The 23,160-nt window shown below is 39.4% G+C and overlaps 1 protein-coding gene across 2 annotated transcripts in view; it reads right to left on the bottom strand.

Moving 5' to 3' along the window:
• Positions 1-441: 441 nt before the first annotated feature.
• The window catches only part of CRYZL1 (crystallin, zeta (quinone reductase)-like 1), a 33,420-nt gene continuing 10,701 nt past the window's right edge, over positions 442-23,160 (bottom strand). Inside the window, exons 4-13 of one of the 2 annotated variants that reach the window (XM_010862267.1) lie at positions 22,450-22,522; positions 20,365-20,409; positions 18,618-18,686; positions 10,221-10,354; positions 8,983-9,094; positions 6,630-6,728; positions 4,849-4,970; positions 3,809-3,914; positions 1,380-1,425; positions 442-837 (exon numbers count right to left, since the gene is read on the bottom strand). In XM_010862267.1, coding sequence (XP_010860569.1) covers positions 738-837; positions 1,380-1,425; positions 3,809-3,914; positions 4,849-4,970; positions 6,630-6,728; positions 8,983-9,094; positions 10,221-10,354; positions 18,618-18,686; positions 20,365-20,409; positions 22,450-22,522 — 906 coding nt within the window. In that variant the 3' untranslated portion in view covers positions 442-737. Of the gene's footprint in view, positions 838-1,379; positions 1,430-3,808; positions 3,915-4,848; positions 4,971-6,629; positions 6,729-8,982; positions 9,095-10,220; positions 10,355-18,617; positions 18,687-20,364; positions 20,410-22,449; positions 22,523-23,160 lie in introns of both variants that reach the window. The other variant, XM_010862268.1, reaches the window with a different exon arrangement.

The following is a 23,160-nucleotide window of genomic DNA, read 5'->3' as shown; positions in this document are numbered from 1 at the left end:
AAGTCCGCAGCGAGGCGCCAGGAAGAAAGGAAACGTCACACCTGAGCTGCCGCTTCGGTAAGCTTCCGGAGCTCAGCGGAGACGTCCAGGGCTGCTGAAGGGCCTGGGCCTCCCCTCCCGACCCCCCCAAAGCGGCCCCAGCCGGCATCGCCGCTGCAGCCATTCACGCAAACACTGCAGAGGTCACGGGCGCGTTAGTGTTGCTCTGGTTCCATCCTGAGGAAACCCTGGAGTGAATGAATATTTGAAGAAAAAAAAAATTTAGCTTTCTCTTGGCTAGATCCTTTGATACTTGAAAATATATTCCAAGTATTAAATTACGACAGCAAAGGATGTTTAAAGAAAGAAGGTAAGTATTGAGAAAGGAGTTCATCAGAAAAGTATTTTGACATAGCAAGACTCCCAACAGTTTTGTCGACATAGTGTGGATTCCGATGACCGTTTTTCTTCATGTAAACAATTTATAAGAGGCAAATATATAAGGACAATAATTTAAAAGGCTTTCAGAATATTCCCTTTAGATGTTAAAATTTACAACTGCTTCGACCGTCTGTACGATAATTTTTTTCAGATACTTTTCAAATACTTCAAATAAATGAGCATCTTGTTTCAGCAGGAAAATATACTTAAAAACACAAAACTTGCTTTTAGGTTCCTTGACTTTTATGAACAATTTCCAAGGAAGCTCTGGCTTCAAATACTGGAACTGGTTCATCCAGCTGAGGTCAGAGAGAACATTAAAACTGAACAACTTGCTTCTTTCTTCCTTGATTTTTCTGAACAACTTCCATGGTAACTTTTGCCTCGTATAGTGGAATGGGTTCATCCAACTGAGGTCTGAGGAAGAATGAAATTATTAGAAATGTCTAGTTAAGGATGAGGAGAGTACACAGCAGGGTAGTTGACAATTGCTGTAGTTCAGCTCTATTACTTTAAATAAAATTTGCCCATTAATATTTCCACTATTAAGAGTGGTTAGATTTTGGGAGGGGAAAAGACCCATTCTCTCCATTCCCTTTTTTAATTCCTCTTTTTTGATAAACAGATTCAGCTGAAAAAAAATTGTACTTTTCCCTCCTGTCTACCTGTGGGTTATTTCAAATTGCTTTGGGAGGGGTGATGTGGATAAGCGAAGGGGCTGATACAGTATGGAATGCAGTAAAGAAAACTCATGAACCAGTTCTATCTTAGGGAATAATTACTTACTGGTGTATCACAGGATACACTTTAGAAATATTAAACAGCAGCTGTTTAAGCAAAATGTAACATATGGTGGCAACAAGTATACTGAGAAAGCTGAAACAAAAATGGGAATGCCCATTTTATCTCTTGGAGAATAGAAAAATAAACAAGAACAATGATTTGGTTGTTTAGCATACCTAAAAACACCAGTTGATAACTTCTCCATCACATCTTTTAAGATACGTAGCTGGAAAAGACTGTTAAGGTGATAATGTAAAGGAGTAAATAAAACTATCTGATAAGCAGAGGATGCTAGGCAGGTCACCTATTTTTGTAACAAGTTCTATAAGCTGTCCAAGTCTACCTCTAAACCAGGAAAATGGGGTAAGTGATTTGAGAGAGAGAGTGACATAATAGAGCATAAAACTTCAAAGGACAAGTGATGAAAGAAGCCTAATGTTTCTCCTTAAGTAATGACTAGTGTTAACCCAAGTGAATGGTATTAATAACAGAATGGGTCAGGGTTTCATCTTAGCGCTAAATATGGTATTTTAGTTAAAAATTTAGCACTTATATTTCTTACTTTAGGTGCACATTTATTAAGCTAGCTGATATATGATATGTATGCAAGAAAGTTAATAATTTGTCTAATATATGCAAATAAGAATAAACAGTATAAAATTAAAAACTCTAGTCATTTAATTGAAATAATATTAGAGCTGAGAGTCTATATAACTGCTGCTGCTGCTGCTAAGTCGCTTCAGTTATGTCTGACTCTGTGCGACCCCATAGACGGCAGCCCACCAGGCTCCCCCATCCCTGGGATTCTCCAGGCAAGAACATTGGAGTGGGTTGCCATTTCCTTCTCCAATGCATGAAAGTGAAAAGTCAAAGTGAAGTCACTCAGTTGTGTCCAACTCTTGCGACCCCATGGACTGCAGCCCACCAGGCTCCTCCGTCCATGAGATTTTCCAGGCAAGAGTACTGGAGTGGGGTGCCATCGCCTAACTGATAGTACAGGAGAATTATCTATGATGTATAATCACACAATTGGAAGGCTATCTCTATATAAATCATAAGCATCAACTGGCTCATGTGTGATGCAGCTGAGGGGGGTTTGCACAAGTGAGGACTAAAGTTTGATTCAGGACTTTAGGAAATGTAAGGGAGAAAACAGAAACATAAGCTACTTTAAAGATATTTTTTAAAGGACCTAAAGAATACTGATTCACTCTTTGTTACTGCAAATTCGCTTTCTTCTGTTAATGAAATTGCCAATGGTATGTGTAAGTGTGTGTGTGTGTATGTGTGTATATATATATAAAATACGTATTTCTGATTTTTGAAAATTTAACATTTCTTATAAACATGTCATATTTTAACTTGGTCCATGGGTTTGTCAGAGAGGTTAAAATCTTACGGTGTGGGGGAAAGGAGAGCAGTTGAGAGAATTAAGTAATACAGGCAGAGGCAGCCAGCCTGCCTTTAGACATGTAAGATTCAAAACATGCTAACTTGTGTTACTTTTAATACAGTGTCTATAATTAACATCCCATGGTATTCTTGAGAATTACAATGTTATTGGACATTTCATTATTTAAAGCTGAAATTTAAATCTTTTAGAGAGTTAAAAATTGTTTATTCTAAATTTAATAGGAAAATATTTAATCAAAAATACTTTAAATACACACATTCACTACATTAAGGGGATGTTCTGGTTTTGAAATGAACTCTTTAAAACTCAAAATATGGAATATACTAATTGAAGGCTCTGAAATAAGCTTGCCATAGATTTTAGAGGAGGCTGGCCTTGTACATAGCATGCATATACAATACGCATTTGATAAAAATAATGATGTTCAGTGAGACATGCAAGTCTCTTCATGCACAATTATACTCTATTAAGTAACGAGAATGTATTAATATTTATCCAATATATTAATATTAAAAATTTTACCAGGTACAGCTGCCTTTAAGACAGGCATCTCAGAAACAAAATTTATTCTTAAATTGACCCCGCTCTAAAGAGGTTTGGACCTTTCTTTCAGAACTGCTTTCAGAGTCTCAAGAAAACTTGATTACTTTTACTAAAATGGAATGATTCTATTTTACACTTGATTTGTTACTGAATCACTTCCATTAAAAATAATCAATCCATCTTTCTTTGATAAAGATTTCCTAGCACTGATATTCTTAAAAACACCACCCCCCCCAACTCTAATGTAGATGAATATTCTGAAATGTTTTGTGCAGTGCTGCCATAGGAATACAGATGTAGTCTCTTAAGGTGACCTGTGATTTTCTTGAGGCCAGATTAAAAGGAAGTAAATTTTTCCATGTCTCCTATAGTTTGATTTCTCATTCAGAAACGAGCGAGACAGCTTGGGTGATTCCTGTCCTGGCACTTGCCAGCTGCATCCTTGGGTGTGTATTAACCTTTTATCCTTGTTTCTTTACTTGTGACAGAGGAATAATAACAATACTTAAATTTCACAGGGTTGTTTTCATATTTAAATAAGTACCTATACACACTCGGAACTAGCTATTACCATTATTACAGAATTTAATGATGAGAATACAAGGTACATTTCAAGCCAGAAATTCAAATCGGTAGGAAAAAGGATATAAAGATACTTTCCCTGTTGTACATTTGACAGATTCCAAACTTCATCATTAAGGAAAGCCACTGCTGCTCCCTTGAGGAAAAGGCAATGACTATCTGGAGGATCCAGCTTGGATAAAATACACAAAGAACTCTCAGTTATTGTGAGTTTAATAGCAGGAGAATGATTGGTATCTTAGGTCAGAAAAATTTTTACACAAGTAATACCCAAATTGCAGGTAATCAGCACACAGACTTTAGTAACAGTATGTACACTGTAATTTCTTTTCTAATTCATTGTCCAAAATTATGAAACAGCAAGGTCAAAATGCAAGGCCAATCCAGAGGTGATAAAGTGGTATTAGGGGTGTCTGTGTTTCTGTGTGTGTGTGTGTGTCTGTGCCAATCCAGAGGTGATAAAGTGGTATTAGGGGTGTCTGTGTTTCTGTGTGTGTGTGTGTGTGTGTGTGATTTCTAGTTGCTACTCACCAGTGTGTGTGTGTGTGTGTGATTTCTAGCTGCTACTCACCAGTCATTTTCATGAGGATGTTAGAAAATCATCGAAGACTGGAACATGAGAATTCTGGTATGTGAATATCACCATAATAAAAATCCCTGAATTTTGCTGAGAAATGTAAAACTGGAAGAAATGTAAAAATGGAAGACTACACACACACACACACACACACACACACACAGAGTAAATTCTAATTTGAATAATTAAGAAATTGTCATTTTATATAGAAATATTTTGCTAAGTATATGTCAACATGAATGTTTGTTACTAGGGGAAAAAAAATCTTATTTGAAATACTATTAAAAAATTTAGAAGTCATTATTTCCAAACCATTAAATGAACTCCTCTGCTATATTTCAACTATATTTCAACATCTTGGCCAACAGCTAAAGTTAAAAAAAAAATAAAAGCTATATTTCTTTAAAAATAGGAAATAATTAAAAATTTATACAAATTTAACCACACCGTGCTAAAACACTTAGGCATCATTCTTTGTTAATTACACCCTATTGGTGGAATAGTAATGCTTTACTGTTTCTGATAATACCTGCAGGTTTTCTTCTGTTGTTACCCAGTGGCCTCCAACACCAAGAAGGGTGATGATATCATGTTTATGTGGTAGTAGTTGTGATTTTTCAGCTGGTTCGTCATCTTTACTATATAACCTCACTTACAGAAGAATTGTTTAAAAAGAAAGAGAGGGAGAGAACATATATTTTACAGTAATCTGATAAAAATTTATTCTTCAAACTAGTTCTGTTTACTTTTAATGTAACAAGGAAGCATTTTTCTTAGAACAAGGTAACATACGATATATTCAGACCCCTTAAAATACACTTTTGCATTAAAACTGTTTATAAAATCTACTTTAGATTTAATTATAAATGAGATAACTAAAGATAAAACATCTCTTTCAGTTTGAAAATCAGACAGGATAACAGCACACACCACTAAGTCTGACCATTTCAATCGTACCGTTGATAGCTTAATACTCTGGGGAAAGCTGACTCCTGAGTAAGGAACTCATAGATTCAAGAATGTCCTACTTTGATGTAATTATTGAAATGTCCATTTGAAAAGTTAATGAACTATACATTCACTTCCACTGAAAGATTTTTCTGAGTTAATTTCAAATCTTGAAAATACTGGCTAAAACAAACAGCTGTGGCCATAGCTCCATTTGTTATGATCTTAGAAGATAAATTCTAACAAAATATAAATAGAATCCCTTGGCAGGCTTATGAAACCTCTTCTTAAGGTGCAGTGGCACTACCTAAGTGTGTAGAGATTAGGTGTTAAATAACTATTGGTTAAACTGCAAAAGTTCAAGAAAGGTAAAATGCAAAAAAATTCTCTGCATTGTCCAAAAAGGGACTGCAGAAGCTCACCATCCCACAGAAGGCAGCCACACATAGCAGAAACAAGTGACTGACTGAGACCTGAACTAATCCAAGAACCTCCAAAGCCGTGAAGAATCTGCCTGCCAATGCAGGAGACGCAGGTTCAATTCCTGCGTCAGGAAAAGCCCTCTGGCAGACAGCAATCCACTCCAGTATTTTTGCCTGGAAAATACCATGGACAGAAGAGCGTGGCGGGCTGCTGCTCACAAGGAGTCAGACATGACTGAGTGACTGAGCACAACCACTACAAGCACAACCAGGGAGGCCCCAGATTTCTTGCAGAGATACTTAAACTCCCATGCCTAGACGCCAAAGGGCTTCCCAGGTGGCACCATCAGTAAAGAAGTGAAAGTGAAAGTCACTCAGTCTCTTTGAGACCCCATGGACTACAGAGTCCATGGAATTCTCCAGGCCAGCATACTGGAGTGGGTAGCTGTTCCCTTCTCCAGAGGATCTTCCCAACCCAGGGACTGAACCCAAATCTCCCGCATTGCAGGTGGGTTCTTTACCGACTGAACCACCAGGGAAGCCCCCAGCAGTAAAGAACCGGCCTGCTAATGCAGGAGACGTGAGACAAGGGTTCACTCCCCGAGTTGGGAAGATCCCATGGAGGAGGGCATAGGAACTCACTCCAGTATTCCTGCCTGGACAGAGGAGCTTGGTGGGCCATAGCCCATAGGGTTGCAGAGTCGGACATGACTGAAGCAACTAAGCACGCATGCATACTTTTTTAAAAGGTAAGCATGTTCTCTCTTCTGATGGTGCTTAAAATGGGAATAAAATGAAGCTCCAATTCAAAAAGTTAAAAAAACTCTTGACCTCAACTTAATAAATGTGTAAGTAATTACTTCCTGGTTCTATTTTTTTCCCAGAAATTTATCCATAACACAAAAAATGACAGAGACTCCTGATTTAGTAAAGTGCCCACCTCCAGCATCTAGGACAATGTCCACTCCGAGGCCACCTGTTTCTTCTAAACAGCTTTCAGCCACATGGGCTTTCCCGTTAGAAACATCGATCACTCGAGCTGCAAAGGACAGCAAGTCAGGCGATTGTACTGTTCCCTATGTGATCAACATAGCTCCCAGAGCAAGAGCAAGAAAAGCAAATAAATTTCTCATCTCTGAAATGAATTAAATGGTTGAAGCAGTTATTGAATCTGAATTATCCTGTTTTTCACTCATCTAACCCAGTGTTGGTAAGGATGAAAGGATGAAGAAACTGGTATAGTCAATAAATTAAAATATGAGCATTCTACAGATAACATATTCCAAGGTTGATCTGTTGACACAGAGGACTGTTCTTTATAGCTAAAGGGTATTTTGCCAGAACTGAGACTCTCTTAATTTAGCAAATGTACTTATATAGATATGAACTGAAAGATTAAACAATTTCTTAAGAATGTTCAGATTTAATAGAGTTCAGAGCTCAAAAGTACAAAGATCTATTCTGGATTTGGTACTTCTCTACTACAGGCAGTTTTATCCTTTCTCAGTCACAGAAATCCCAACCTGTACCGGCATCCCCTGACTTGCCCTCCAAAACAAAACAAAAAAATTCCTGAAGGTGAAAAAACAAAACAGGATTATTCTAAGCAGAGTTAGTGAAAATAAAAGTAACTTTAACTGGTTGTTTTAAAGCACTATATTAAGAGAACAAGCCAATGAGAATTAAAAGATCTCAGAATTTGGGGACTTCCCTGGTGGTCCAGTGGCTAGACTACTGCTCCCAAAGCAGGGAGACCAGGTTCAATCCCTGATCAGGGATCTACTTAGATCCCACATGCTACAACTAAGAGCTGATGCAACCAAATATAATAAAATATTTTTTAAAAAACCTCAGAATTTGAATTGGAAAATGAAGATACATCTCTGTTTCATTTTTGTATCTTTGAATACCTTCTCATTACAGAGAATTCTGCTCAGAGCTGCTCAGGTTCAAGGTGTAGTCAGTCCAGTACTGACTGAAGTCTTGGGGGTGGGCGTGGGGAGACAGGAGGGAAGGGCAGGGTTAACCAAGAGGAAACTGCTCCTTGTCCACAGTACTATTTATGCTCCTCCCCTCCATTTTCAATCTCTTCTTTTTTTCCGTTTTTCTTATCTCCCTCCTTTCTCAATGCCTGTTTCAACCTTCTTTCCATTTCTTGGTTATCTGCCAAAAGCATAACATAACCATGGAAATAACCCAGGCTTTACTGTTAGACAGGCCTGGGTTCAAATCCCATTCCAGGCCTAGTGGTACACACCCTGGCACATCCTTGGAAAAACTAAATTCTGAGATGCTGTTTCCCAGTTACTTGGCACAGGGTTGTTGAGGATTTAAGGAACTATCATTCATGTCAACACCCAGTGAATCTTACTTTCCCTCCTGCAGGCCTTACACTCTGCTCTTCTCTTCATCTGTTAATCTCCAATGTTAATTCTGTTAACTCCAGTCTACTAAATTCCATTCCCATCTCCATTCTATTTTGTCAATCTCTATTTTCTTTCTCTTTCCCGTGTTCATTGCTTTTGGGATAGGGTCAGTCCTTTCAAGAGCTCCCCAGCTGATGCCATATCCTGTTTATCCTAAACTATATGTGACCTGGGTTTCTGTTTAACTGGCTCATCTCCCATGCCAGCGAATCACAGGAAACAGGCAACTTTAGGGACATTTGTTGTTCAGTCGCTAAGTTGTATCCAACTCTTTGCAACCCCACGAACTGCAGCATGCCAGGCTTCCCTATCCTTTACCATCTCCCGGAGTTTCCTCAGACTCATGTCCATTGAGTTGGTGATGCCATCCATCGATCTCATTCTCTGTGGGCCCCTTTAGGTATATATCACCGGGTAAAAGAGGTTGAGAAACGAAAAGTGATACAAAAATATGACTTATTGACTAAAAAAATTAAAGAGGTATCAGGTGTTTCTGAACTGTGTCAAAGTTCACCTAATTCAAACTTGACTAAGTTGATAATGGGGCAAAGAAGAAAAAACTGAAAAGTAATTGGGACTTTGCTAGGGGTCTAGTGCTTGCACAGCAGAGGGGCATGGGTCCTCTCCCTGGGGAACCAAGATCCCATGTGCCACACTGTGTGGCCAAAAGAAAACAACAACAGAAAAACCCAAATAATTACAATGTAAACTTAAGTAACCTTGGACTTAGCACAGGAACTAAGTGCATTTTAAAAATGACACGCATTTGGCATTTTGCAGTTTGTTTTACAAATAGAGTTTTCAAGGTGATATGATATCTCTTCAAAATTTTATGTATTCAAGTCTGTGTTGAGTACTATTACTCACCTATAGGAGGCCTAAATCTTTCAAGAAACTGCTTGTCTTCAAGGCTGCAGGCTGTTGAAATCACTTTGGCTCCTCTGTGGTGTGCTAACTGAATGGCTATTGTACCAAGTGCCTGTGTGGGGGAATACACAATGGGGTTACAAGAGAGAGGGCGGAGGCTGTGTCTAATTCATCTACTAGGTTGTTTTTTTAATAAAGAGTAACAGTTTAGTGCTACTTCAGTATATTTTAAAATCTTGTCTGATACAAAGAAAAAATAGGACAAGCTTATTAGAAAGGGAAACTCTGATAGACTGCCTCAAGGAAAAGCTCTGTGTGCTACAGGCTCCCAGCTAGTCTGACTGTAGCACATAACCTCAAGGATGGAGGCAGGTCGAATTCAGAACACGACCTTGGAAAGAGAAAAATGCACCATTAAGGGCCTTGTCAGCATAATGTACTAAGCTAATTAAATGGTACATATACAAGTCCAGCAACCTCTCTTTGAAAATAAAAGCACTTCAAAAGTTCCATTCTTTTGCTGACCTGTAAGTTAGTTCAGGGAAATAACTACTACCTTGATGTTGGACACAGGGCTGAAGCCAACGAAGACTGCCTTTTTTTTTTTTTTTCAAAGAAAAATCATTTTCATCAACAGTCAGATATAAAATCTAACATTTTTAGATTTTTATGTAATCTTTTAGTGTCTTTATATTTTGATGTTTATCATGTATAAACATGATGTTTATATATAACTACATATATATAACATGTTTAAATTAGTACAGTTTTGATCTTGTGTGACATATCTATAAATGAAGCACCTTAATCACATAAGTGTAAGTATGAGAGATATGATACAAAATAGGCAGGGAGACCTGGGGTCTAGCTTCAAAGATTTTAGGAGCTATTTAAAGTTTTGTGTAACAGGCATGAATAAAAATGGCTTGTCTGCTTTTTTAAAGTAATAGCAGATTCAAAGCAGTAGGAAACTAAACACTTTTATCATCTATTGATAAAAGCTGCTTATTTTAGAAAATGGGAGTTTGGTATAGGAAATCAGTGAATCAGTTAACTGGCAATACATTGTATTAGTAAGTGGATGGCCTATTTCTCAATTTCCTAAGTATCCTATTTTGGTCTTTTTTAAAAAAAATTTATTTATTTTAACTGGAGGCTAATTACTTTACAGTATTGTAGTGGTTTTTGCCATACATTGATATGATGGTCTGTTTTTTAACAAAACTATTAATACCTACACTTGCTCCGTCCATTATCAGCACGGATTTTCCAGGCGAGAGATGAGAAAGATAATGCAGGGCTGTATAGACTCGTAATCCATCCCGGATGGTTCCAGCAGCTTCTGTCCACGTGACTTTTTCTGGTTTGTGAACTATCACAAAGAACAAGAGGAAACAATCTGTTAGCAAAGCCCATTAGACCTGCCTCCTGGATCTGTTTGCGTCCATCTCTACTGCCACCACGGCCCTGGTCCAAGCCTCTACTCCAGGATCTTTCACCTCCACTATGCTTTCTCTGGGAGAAGGCAATGGCACCCCACTCCAGTACTGTTGCCCGGAAAATCCCATGGACGGAGGAGCCTGGTGGGCTGCAGTCCATGGGGTCGCTAAGAGTCAGACATGACTGAGCGACTTCACTTTCACTTTCCACTTTCATGCATTGGAGAAGGAAATGGCAACCCACTCCAGTGTTCTTGCCTGGAGAATCCCAGGGATGGAGAAGCCTGGTGGGCTGCAGTCCATGGGGTCCACAGAGTCGGACACGACTGAAGCGACTTAGCAGCAGCAGCATGCTTTCTCTGCTGCCATTTTTGCCCATGCACACTCCCCTGTGAATGCAGGAATCAGTGTGCATTTTTAAAAATGTTTTATGGTTGAAGTAAAACATGCAGAAAAGAACATGAAACAAAGTATAGCTGGATGAATAAACATAGAGCAAGTACACGAGTAACTACCATTCTGATTGAAGAAGAGAACACAGCCCTCATGTTGACAGCCTCGCCTCTCCCACCAAAGGCATTTTACAAAAACTGAGCTATAACTGACATCAGAGGTCACAACCATTCTAGTTTAACAAACGCAAGTTGTTGTTCAATCGCCAAGCTGTGTCTGACTTTGTGACCCCATGGACTGCAGCACGCCAGGCTTCCCTGTCCATCACCAACTCCCAGAGCTTATGCAGACTCATGTCCATCGAGTCAGTGATGCTATCCAACCATCTCACCCTCTGTTGCTCCCTTCTCCTCCTGCCCTCAATCTTTTCCAGCATCAGGCAGGGTCTTTTCCAGTGAGCTGGCTCTTTGCTTCAGGTGGTCAAAGTATAGGAGCTTCAGCTTCAGCATCAGTCCTTCCAATGAATATTCAGGGTTGACTTCCTTTAGGATTGGCTGGTTTGATCTCTTTGTAGTCCAGCACCACAGTTCAAAAGCATTAATTCTTTACTGATCAATTGATCAAAAGCCATCAACTCGGCATATACATTCCTAACAACATAATTTTGTTTTGCCTGTTTATGAACTTTATCTAAATGGAACTGTACTATACACACTTCTTTTTTTTTTTTTTATACACATTTATTTCTATCTTCTTTTTTTGCTTATCATTTTTTAAGACATCCTTCTTTGGTACTTGTGGCTACGCATGCTAAGTTGCTTCAGTTGTGTCCAACTCTTTGGACGGTATGGACTGTAGCCAGCCAGGCTCCGCTGTTCATGGGATTTTCCAGCCAAGAATACTGGAGTGGGTTGCCATTTCCTTCTTCAGGGGATCTTCCTGACCCAGGGATAGAACCTACATCTCCTGCACTGCAGGCAAATTCTTTACCACTGAGCTGGGGAAATGCCACTAGGCTATCATGCTTTTCATTTTTGATGTCTTATGGCAACATCTAATTTAATAGAATGAATGGGTTATCCACTCTCCAGTTAAGGAACATTTCTGTTTTCCCCCCGTTTTTGGTAGTTAGGTATTCTTAACTTTTCGGGAGTTAAGCATTCTTAACTAAGAGTGCTCATGTATAAAAGTACTCCTGTGCTGATACACAGGTGTTCTACAGGGTGTTTACTGAGGAATGGAACTCTGCCTTTGACATCACTGAACACTTCCACAGTGGCTTATGAATTGACTCTCACAAAGCTGCTGCTTTGAACATCCTTGTCTACACTGGTGTTACACATTTTTGCCCATCATATGGGTGTGTCATGGTTTCTTACTGTGATTTTAATTTGCTTTCCCCCACCTACTAATGTAGTTGAGCACCTTTCCATGTTTGCGGGCCATACAGAATTCCTTTTTTTAAAAAAAATTATTTCTTTATTATTTATTCTTGGTTGTGCTGGGTCTTCGGGTTCTCTCTAGTTGCGGCCAGTGGGCTCCTCACTGCGGTAGCCTCTCCCGTGGCTGAGTACGGGCTCTAGGGCACTCGAGCTTCAGTAGTCGCAGCACATGGGCTCAGTAGTTGTGGTTCCTGGGCCCTAGAGCACAAGCTCAATAGTTTTCCATCTGGGCTTAGTTGCTCCTTGGCATGTGAGATCTTCCCGGAACAAGGATTGAACCCGTGTCCCCTGAACTGGCAGGTGAATTCTTTACCACTGAGCCACCAGGGAAGCCCTAGAATTCCTTTTGTGAAGTGACTGTTCAGGTGTTTTACCAATTTTTCTATTGTTGTTGTCTTTTTTCTTCTTTATTTGCAGGAATTCGTAGTATATTTTAGGTAAGTCATTTGCTTGCTCATGTGTTATAAATATTATTTTCAACTTTATGGCATCTCTTTTCAATCTCTTTAGTGGTGTCTTTGAAATGCAGCAGTGTCAGAATGATCTTTTAAAAACATAAATAACATCCTCACACTTCTTTAAAATTCATCAATGGTTTTCTACTGCACTTGAAACAAAACGTAAACTGCTAATATAGTTTAAGCCACATTAGCTCTATATTTTCTGACCATTCTGGAAAATCCCATGGATGGAGGAGCCTGGTAGGCTGCAGTCCATGGGGTCACTAAGTTGAACACGACTGAGCGACTTCACTTTCACTTTTCGTTTTCATGCATTGGAGAAGGAAATGGCAACCCACTCCAGTGTTCTTGCCTGGAGGATCCCAGGGACGGGGGGAGTCTGGTGGGCTGCCATCTATGGGGTCACACAGAGTTGGACATGACTGAAGTGACTTAGCAACAAAGCTGTTCCTTAATATGTTTAATTATTTAATATTTTGTTTTTATGAATGTGTATACTTAATGTGATTTTTTCACAGTATAGGTAATCCTTTCTAATTTTACCTGATATCAAGTGTATAACACTTTCAATAGTGTTTACCCTAAGTATTTTTCCTCTTAAGGCAAAAGATTCAGATGGGTTGGACAGTTAGAATTAAACTGGCCAACCAGTGCCATCTAGTGGGGACGTAAAGCATCCAAGCACACGATGAAAACGTTCAGACAGACAGCAAGGCATTAAAACAGTAAAATATACTAAGCACCAGGGGATATCTCACACAGTACTTTAATCCTTATAAATTTGAGACAGCAATTTCCCCAATTTTCCTGATTATCAAATGGCGTTCAGGGTAATAATTTGTCTGATGCCACAAGTTTGAAAGAAAGAAAGAAAGAAGGGGAAGTCGCTCAGTCATATCCAGACTCTTTGCAACCCCATGGACCATAGCCTACCAGGCTCCTCCATCCATGGGATTTTCCAGGCAAGAACACTGGAGTGGGTTGCCATTTCCTTCTCCAGGAGATCTTCCCGACCCAGGGATAAAACCCGGGTCTCCCGCATTGTAGGCAGACACTTTACTGTCTGAGCCACCAGGGGAGTCCAAGTTTGAAAGTCTGACTCTAAAGCCCATCTACTCTAACAGTGCATGTTCAGTCTATGTACAACTTGCTTATATTTTTGAGATTATCTTCCATCATAAGAATTGGTACTACCTATACTTTCATTAAGAAATAAAAAATTTAGTGCTTAAAAAATGGCAGGGCAGGGACACAGACGCAGACACAGAGAACAGACTTGTGGACAGAGGGGGAAGGAAAGGGTGGGGCCAATGTACAGAGCAGCGCTGACACGCACGCCATTGTTATGTACGGCAGGCGACTGAAGGGAAGTTGCTGTGCAACAGGGAGCTCAGCCCAGCACTCTGCGACAACCTGGACGAGGGGCTGGGAGGTTCAAGAGGGAGGGGACACATGTATATCTGTGGCTGATTCACAGGTATAGAGACCAGCACAACACTGTAAAGCAATTATCCTCCAATTAAAAATACATTTTAGAAGTTTTATCAGATCAAAATAATGCTAACTAATAAAACTACATTTAAAATTGCAGAGGCTTTAAAATTACATGGTTAGATGTGGTTTAATGTTGAGATCCTTGCTTTTGTATTAGGTGGTCCACAAGTACTTATTGTGTTATAAAAACTAAGAAAATTAATAATAGAGAGCCATATATGGATCAATAATAACAGTATTATAATTCTTTGTAATTATCATTTCAATTCTTTCTACAAGTCCAAGAAATAATGCTGAAAATGTGTGCCAATTTTTTAAATTTAATTTTTATTTTATATTGGAGTATATTTGACTCAAACATTGTGCTAGTTTCAGGTGTACAGAAAAGAATTCAATTATAAACATAAAGATACCCATTCTTGTTCAGATTCTTCTCCCAGGTAGGTCACCAGAGAACACTAAATAAAGCTCCCTTTACTATACAGTAGGTCTCTCTTGATCATCTATTTTATGTGTAGCAGTGTGCATGTATGATGGGCTTCCCTCAGCTCAGCTGGTTGCCTGCGATGCAGGAGACCCAGATTTGATTCCTGGGTCGGGAAGATCCCCTGGAGAAGGGAATGGCAACCCACTCTAGTATTCTTGCCTGGAGAATCCCATGGACAGAGGAGCCTGGTGGGCTACAGTCTGTGGGGTCACAACAGACATGACGTAGCAACTAAACCACCATCACCAGTGTGCATACGTTAATCCCAAACTCCTAATGTATTTCACCCACCTACCTTTCTTTCCCCTTTGATAACCATAAGTTTTTTCCTAAGTCTGTGAGTGTGTTTTTTCAGATTCCACATATAGGTGATATAATATTTATCTTCCTTTGTGTGACTTACTTCACTTAGTATGATAATCTCCAGGTCTGTCTACATAGCTACAAATAGCATTATTTCATGCTGTTTTAATGGCTGAGTAATATTCCATCAGATATATGTACCCTTATGGCAGAAAGTGAAGAGGAACTCAAAAGCCTCTTGATGAAAGTGAAAGTGGAGAGTGAAAAAGTTGGCTTAAAGCTCAACATTCAGAAGAGGAAGATCATGGCATCTGGTCCCATCACTTCATGGGAAACAGATGGGGAAACAGTGGAAAGTGTCAGACTAGGGCTCCAAAATCACTGCAGATGGTGACTGCAGCCATGAAATTAAAAGACGCTTACTCCTTGGAAGAAAAGTTATGACCAACCTAGACAGCATATTCAAAAGCAGAGACATTACTTTGCCAACAAAGGTCCATCTAGTCAAGGCTATGGTTTTTCCTGTGGTCATGTATGGATGTGAGAGTTGGACTGTGAAGAAAGCTGAGCGCCAAAGAATTGATGATTTTGAACTGTGGTGTTGGAGAAGACTCTTGAGAGTCCCTTGGACTGCAAGGAGATCCAACCAGTCCATTCTGAAGGAGATCAGCCCTGGGATTTCTTTGGAAGGAATGATGCTAAAGCTGAAACTCCAGTACTCTGGCTACCTCATGCGAAGAGTTGACTCATTGGAAAAGACTCTGATGCTGGGAGGGATTGGGGGCAGGAGGAGAAGGGGACAACAGAGGATGAGATGGCTGGATGGCATCACTGACTCGATGGATGTGAGTCTGAGTGAACTCCGGGAGTTGGTGATGGACAGGGAGGCCTGGCGTGCTGAGATTCATGGGGTTGCAAAGGGTCGGACACGACTGAGCGACTGAACTGAACTGAACTGATATTACTCTGTTGATGGACACGTAGGTTGCTTCCATGTCCTGGCTATTGTAAATAGTGCTGTAAAGTACATTGGTTGCATGCACCTTTTTGAATTACGGTTTTCACTGGATATATGCCGAGGAGTGGGATTGCTGGATCATAGAGTAGTTCTATTTTTAGTTTTTTAAGGAGCCTCCATATTGTTCTCCATAGTGGTTTTACTAACTTATATTCCCACCAACAATGTAGGAGGGTTCCCTTTTCTCTACACTGTCACCAGCATTTATTGTTTGTAGACTTTTTAATGATGGCCATGCCAACTGGTATGAGGTGATACCTCATTGAAATTTTGATCTACATTTCTCTAACAATTAGCAATGTTGAGCATCTTTTTATGTGCTTTTTGGCTATCTGTATGTCGTCACTGGAGAAATGTATATTTAGATCTGCCCATCTTTTGATTGGGCTTTTTTTTGTTGTTGTTATATTGAGATGCATGAAATGTTTGTATAACAAATTTTTTATGTTTGACAGAATGGCTTGAGAATTGAAAGCACAAAAGAGCTGGAAGAATTTATTCAATTTTTTACCTCTATCCTTAATATTCTGCAACAAGATTAATAAGACATCTTCAGGGAGTTGTTTGGAACCTAGTTTTTTGATTTGGTGGAAGACCAGACTTGCTAGGAGGTATATAAATTTACTACTATTAATAGTCCAAAATCCAAATTTAAGAGTCCCAAATTGGCCCCACATAGTCTGATTACCAGTTATATTATTCAAGAAAGAACTTAGGAAAAAATTCAATGAAATAGTTCAAGAATACGAAAGAATGTACGATGACTTATAGGTAAGTTATGAAGAAACCATGAATCCTAGCATAAGAAGAAACAAGACTCCCATTGGAGGCCGTGGATATGCTGTGTTCACATCCTCGTTCCTCGCCCACAAAGGTAACTTCCACATGACTTTTCCCCTACATGTTCCTCATATCTTTAAATGAGATATGCCTCATTAAATTTTGTAGTTTTGAACTTTATAGAAATAAAATGGTATCACACTGTTGTATACTTCTGCAACTTGCTTTTCTCACTTAGCACAGCTTGTGAGGTTCATCTATCTTGATATGTTTGACTGTTATTTATACACTTTTTTTTTTAATACACTTTTACTGATGAGTTAATTAGAAATATCTTTGATTATCCATTTTCCTGGTGATGAACACTGACGCTTTTTCTCTTTTTATTCCAGTGACAAACCATGCTGCTACATGGACACTTGCACATGTCTACTGGTGCACATCAGGCCTCTCTGGGGCATGAAAGTACCAGCAGAGTTACTAGGTTTGAGCTGTTAATACATCATCACCTATTAGATCAGGCCAAGTAATTTTTCTAAAGCATTTCTAGTAATTTATACTCCCAGTGCTCAAAAGATTCTGTGGCTCCTCATCCTTGCCAGCACTTGGAATGTCAAACTTTATGACTTTGTCAGGCTCAAGGATGCATAGCAGTGGTTTTAATGTGCTTTCCCCTGATTCTTAAGGAGATGCAGCATGTTTTGTGTGTCTATATAATTTATTCACTTTAATTTAAATATTTAAGAAGTAAATTCAGTTCAGTTCAGTTGCTCAGTTGTGTATTTTTTTGACCCCATGGACTGCAGCACGCCAGGCCTCCCTGTCCTTCACCAACTCCCGATGCTTGCTCAAACTCATGACCATCGAGTTGGTGATGCCATCCAACCATCTCATCCTCTGTCATCCCCTTCTCCTCCCACCTTCAATCTTTGCCAGCATCAGGGTCTTTTCCAATGAGTCATTTCTTCGCATCAGGTGGCCAAAGTACTGGAGTTTCAGCTTCAGCATCAGTCCTTCCAGTGAGGACTCCTCCTTCCAATGAGTACTGATGCTGAAGTTGAAACCAATACTTTGGCCACCTGATAAGAAAATTTTAAAATTAGCACTTAAGTTAAATTGAATATTGGCCAAAGGATATTAACAACAGAAACCAAAAATAAGTGTTTTGAGTCTTTCCTGACTCAGACTACAGGTATTGTCTAGATTTTATACATATGAAAATTTTAATAACAAAGAAAAAAAAGTAAAAACTTCTGATTAGTGATATAATTTCAAAGCCAAGGGAGAAACTGCTTTTCAAACCTCTTACCATGAACAATGTAAGGGAAATATAGAGGTAGGAACACTGTTCAGTTTCAAAATAAAGTTTAGAGATATAAAATTTAATCTGCTGCTGCTGCTGCTGCTAAGTCGCTTCAGTTGTGTCCAACTCTGTGCAACCCCATAGATGGTAGCCCATCAGGCTCCCTTTCCCTGGGATTCTCCAGGCAAGAACACTGGAGTGGGTTGCCATTTCCTTCTCCAATGCATGAAAGTGAAAAGTCAGAGTGAAGTCGCTCAGTTGTGTCCGACTCTTAGAGACCCCATGGACTGCAGCCTACCAAGCTCCTCCATCCATGGATTTTCCAGGCAAGAGTACTGGAGTGGGGTGCCATTGCCTTCTCCGAAAATTTAAGCTAGAAGTAGTCAAATGACGACCACCCAATAGCTATTTCCTAGGCACACTCACAGCAGATGCAAAGCAATTGTGTTGTTAATAAAAATCACACACCTGGGAAGTAAGACTTATGAGCTCCAAAACACTGCACAACCACATACCCAAGTAATGCTCATGGACTCGAACAGCCTCACAAAGTCCAGGGTCTTCAGAATCCAGGGGCAGAATTCCTGAAAATTAAAATGAGAAACATAAGGGCAACTATCTAAAAGTGAACTCACTCCTAATGAGAGGCCAGTAAGCATTAGTCTACATTTTCCTCAGTGGAATTTTGAGGAAGCTTCCACCACTAGTAAGGAGAGATTTCAGAAATACAGAAGCAGAGTGGACAGTTTATTTTCTGATATGAGCACTATAATACCTATACTACATCTTTCTTTTTCTTCTTCCTCTTTCACCTGAGTGATGACAGAGATGATGGCTGACATACAGAGCCAAGTCAGAGATGGGGGTGGCATCTGGGCTCCTCATTAAACTGACCCCTGATGTACGGCTAACCTTGGTTCTACAGGATTCATCAGTACGCTTCCAGTAAAATCCCATTTTCTCCTAAGCCAGTTGGATTTTATTTTTGGTCTCTTACAAACGGAATCTTGAATAATACAATGTCATCTGACTTCTTTTTTCTTTTTAAAATTTTATTTATCTATCGCTGCACTGGTCTTCAGTGCTGTGCGTGCACTGGTCTTCAGTGCTGTGCGCGGGCTTGCTCTAGTTGCGGTGAGTAGGGGCTACTCTTTAGATGCGGTGCATGGGCCTTTGGAGTTGCGGTTGTGGGCTCTAGAGTGAGGGTTCGGTAGTCGCGGCAGTTGGGCCCAGCTGCCCCTGGGCATGTGGGACCTTCCCAGACCAGGGATCAAACTGCTGTCCCCTGCATTGCAAGGTGCGCTCTTATCCACGGGACCCCCAGGGAAGTCCCTTACCCACCCTCCTGGGCAGATAATAAAGACGGAAATAATAAATTCTCAAAGAAAATGCTCAAATCAAAGGCAATTCTGTTAAAAGCTGATGAAAACTTTCCTACACATTTATCTTAACAGCTTCAAGCATGATATACAGAGAAATGGCAACTTCAAAAACTACTTCTTAACTACTTCATAGTTGTGTGTATGAATGTCTAGGACACAGTATAAAGAAATATATTTGCAAAATGGTATTAACCATAGAGTTAAAAAAAAAAGAATAAATGTCTTCAGCAAATTTTTGGTTTTACGAGGGTAGTAAGGGAGCAGCTACATACAATTTACTCCGATGTGGACAAAAGAGCACCTGCAGAGCCAAGTCAGTCAGTAGTCTTCATGTTGATGGCCTGTGACTCTTCCTTTCTCTGGAGTCATCAGTCTAATTATAGACCGAGCTTCTGTCCAGGAAGGGCTGCACCAAGGGCAGCAACAACTGTGGCCACCTTTCTATCCTGTGTGAGCTCAGCTGCTCAGCTGTATCCGATTCTTTGCAATCCCATGGACTGCAGCCCGCCAGGCTCCTCTGTCCATGGGATTCTCCAGGCAAGAATACTGGGGTGGGAAGCCATGCCCTCCTCCAGGGGATAGTCCCAACCTAGGGATCAAACCCAGGTTTCCTGCACTGCAGGCGGATTCTTTACCATCTGAGCCACCAGGGAAGTCTCTTTCTATCCCATTATAGCCAAATACTGAAAAGTTGTAAATGTTCTGCTATTGAGATCAAACTCTCAATTCTCTTCATCAATGGATACTTGAGAGTAAATTCCAAATCTTAGGTAAGTACTTGTATATGAAGCAAGGTCACAGTAAACATTAGCAATTGTACAGAAAAAGGAGACAATAGTAAGACAGACGACTTGAAATAAGACTATGACCTATAACTTACCCACTACTTCATCATCTGGTTGAAAGAATGATACCTTGCTTCCAACTAAAATGTGGAGAAAATTAATAATCATTATTACGAGGTTATTAAATATAACATAATAATTAAAATTCAAAAGCCATAGATTGATAAAAGTCACTGACTCAGAGAAAAGGTAAAGAACTTTTAGGACATTCTGACAGTCTGCAAGGGACCATAGGATGTAACACTTCAAATGTGGATTCTCTGCAAAATCTGGGCTGTGCGGTTGTTGACACCATGGAGCAGGCTATCTCTCTGTTTAGCTAAGGATGAAGGCATAAAGAAAAATAATCCATTTCACAGCTCTTATGATGATTACACTGGGTACACTGGGTTCCCCTCCTCCTGCGGCTAGTCCAATCTGTCATGGTTTTAGCTGCAGAAGTGCAGACATGCAATGGCAATTCTGGTTAGAGTTACATATGCAATTACTTTGATTTGGGATTATGGAAATAAATTCAGAATGGGGCCAAGAAATTTGAGGACTATACAGAAGTGATAAGTTACACTTCCCCTGTGTATGTAGAGAAAAGGCCTCCACCATCAGTCAATTCTGTAGAATATTTTTCTTCCAATAGTTACAAGAGGAAACAGGAGGAAAAAACCCAAACCTCACTGAATGTCTACTTGTGCCCAGCATTTTAGTGTGTATTCCCATTTAATCTTCATGGCACACCCATGAAGTAGGTATTATTAGGCCTGTTTAACAGACGAGGAAACTGAGGTGTGGCAGAGAAGTAAGGCAGAAGTCTGCCATCTGGGAGTGGCACCTCTGGCTGGCTGGCTGCGAAAGGGTCCCAATCTGCTGCATCTCTGGATCCTGCCTGTGCCTCCATCCCCTAATATTCTTGCTTTCTGTGCTTTTCTCTTTCCTTCCTGCTGCAGATTCTTGTCTTCCTAAAATCACCCTGATCCTTTTTTCATGGTGTCCTTCATACTCCTTTTATTAAGGATTGTCCTTCAGATGGTGGCACTGCCAAGGGGTCCATGCAATCTGTGTGTCTCCTTCATCTCCTCCCTCTCCCTGCATGAGCTCATCACCATTCTATGATTTCAAACACAACCGATACGCTGACAACTTTCAGATATAACCAGAATCTTGTAAATCATTTCCTGCCTTTACGCGTTTTGAATTCTCCTGTTCCAGTCAATTATTAAGTTCTGTTGACTTGACTTTCCCAGTATTTCTTGAATGTATCCACACTACCTTTGCCACATCTGTCTAGGTTATGGACTTTGTCATTTCTTGCTTGTTGGGTCTATGGCTCAAACAGTGCTCTTGCCTACAGTCCGGTCTGCCTCAAATCCACTCTTCACATGGTCACCCTAATACGTTCTCTACAACCCAACCTGAGAGATGAGATTCAACATGATCTGGCCCTTGCCTACCCTCCCACCTCATTTTTTTGGGGGCGGGGGAAGGAGTCAGTGTTGATGTCATCATTAAAAGATTTTGTTAGATATCTTTTATCCTGCAATTTTTGAAGGGGAATTTTCTTGACAAACTTTTTTTTCTTCTGCCAAGTATCCTGCCTATGACTGTTGCCCAGAACTTCATGCGGGGTCTCAGTTTCCCCATCAGGGATCAAACCTGTGCCCCCAGCAGTGGAAGCTTAGAGTCTTAACCACTTGGATTGGCAGGGAAGTAAGTCCCTATTTACCTTTTAAATACTCAATTTTAGGCACACCTTAAAAATATAATGTGAGTGCAGCTATTGAGCATTATGTAAATTTTGACCCAAAGCCAAGTTACACAAGTAATTTATGCTGGGTTGTAAACATCATAAAAAGGACAATGCTGGTCATGCTATTCCAAATGATCACTTGTGGATTTAAATACATAATCTCTAAATATTTATTTACTAAACTGTAATAAGCTCTTCAATTACAAAATACCATTAAGTTCTATTTTTCTTTTTAATTAAAAAAGGAAAAACACTTCTGTATAGTTTCTTTGTATTGAATAAGTGTATATAATTTTAATGTGTCAGTAAAACAATTAGCTACCATTTACTTTCCATTATCTTAGAAAATAAATACAGATACTTCTATCTGTAAACTTACCATCTAACACAATTCCAGCAACTTCTCTCCCAACAGGAAAGAATTCCTTTTCCATCTTCATTTCTGCAAGAAGCTAAATAATGACAAAGGCTTGAACTTATTGTCAAGAATAAATTCTAACCTCTATTCATACAAGAGAAAAGCAGGAGCAAAAATCAAACCACAGAAAAAGCAAATATGACTCCATTTTTGGCATCAAGACAAAAAGCAAGTATCTTCACAAAATAGGTTCCTTTGTGGAGCAGGAAGCCAGGTTTGCTAAGGGATTCGTTGATATGTATAATTTTAATGTGTGAGCAAATCAATTAGCTACCATTTAATCTCCATTATCTTAGAAAATACATAGAGATATTTCTATCTGTAAACTTACCATCTAACACAATTACATATAAAATATTTTCATATAATATTATAAAATACATGAGTTCAATTAGATGGAATTTCCTGATTAATATAGAAATCATATTAGCATATATATTAATATAGAATTAATCAGATCAGATCAGATCAGTCGCTCAGTCAGCTAGGAAAAAAACTTACCATGTATTTCTATATTAATTAGTATATTATTTCTATATTATTAATATATATTATATAGATATTAATCCTATATATTAATATAGAAATAATATACTAATTAATATAGAAATACATGGTAAGTTTTTTTCCTAGCTGTTCAATTCTTCTAGGAATAATTTCTTGGTACTCAGA

Source organism: Bison bison, unplaced genomic scaffold (genome assembly GCF_000754665.1).
Source record: "Bison bison bison isolate TAMUID 2011002044 unplaced genomic scaffold, Bison_UMD1.0 scf7180017864481, whole genome shotgun sequence".
Taxonomy (NCBI): Eukaryota; Metazoa; Chordata; class Mammalia; order Artiodactyla; family Bovidae; genus Bison; species Bison bison.
The sequence above is the reverse complement of the archived record's forward strand: the minus strand, read 5'-3'. Positions and strand labels throughout refer to the sequence as shown.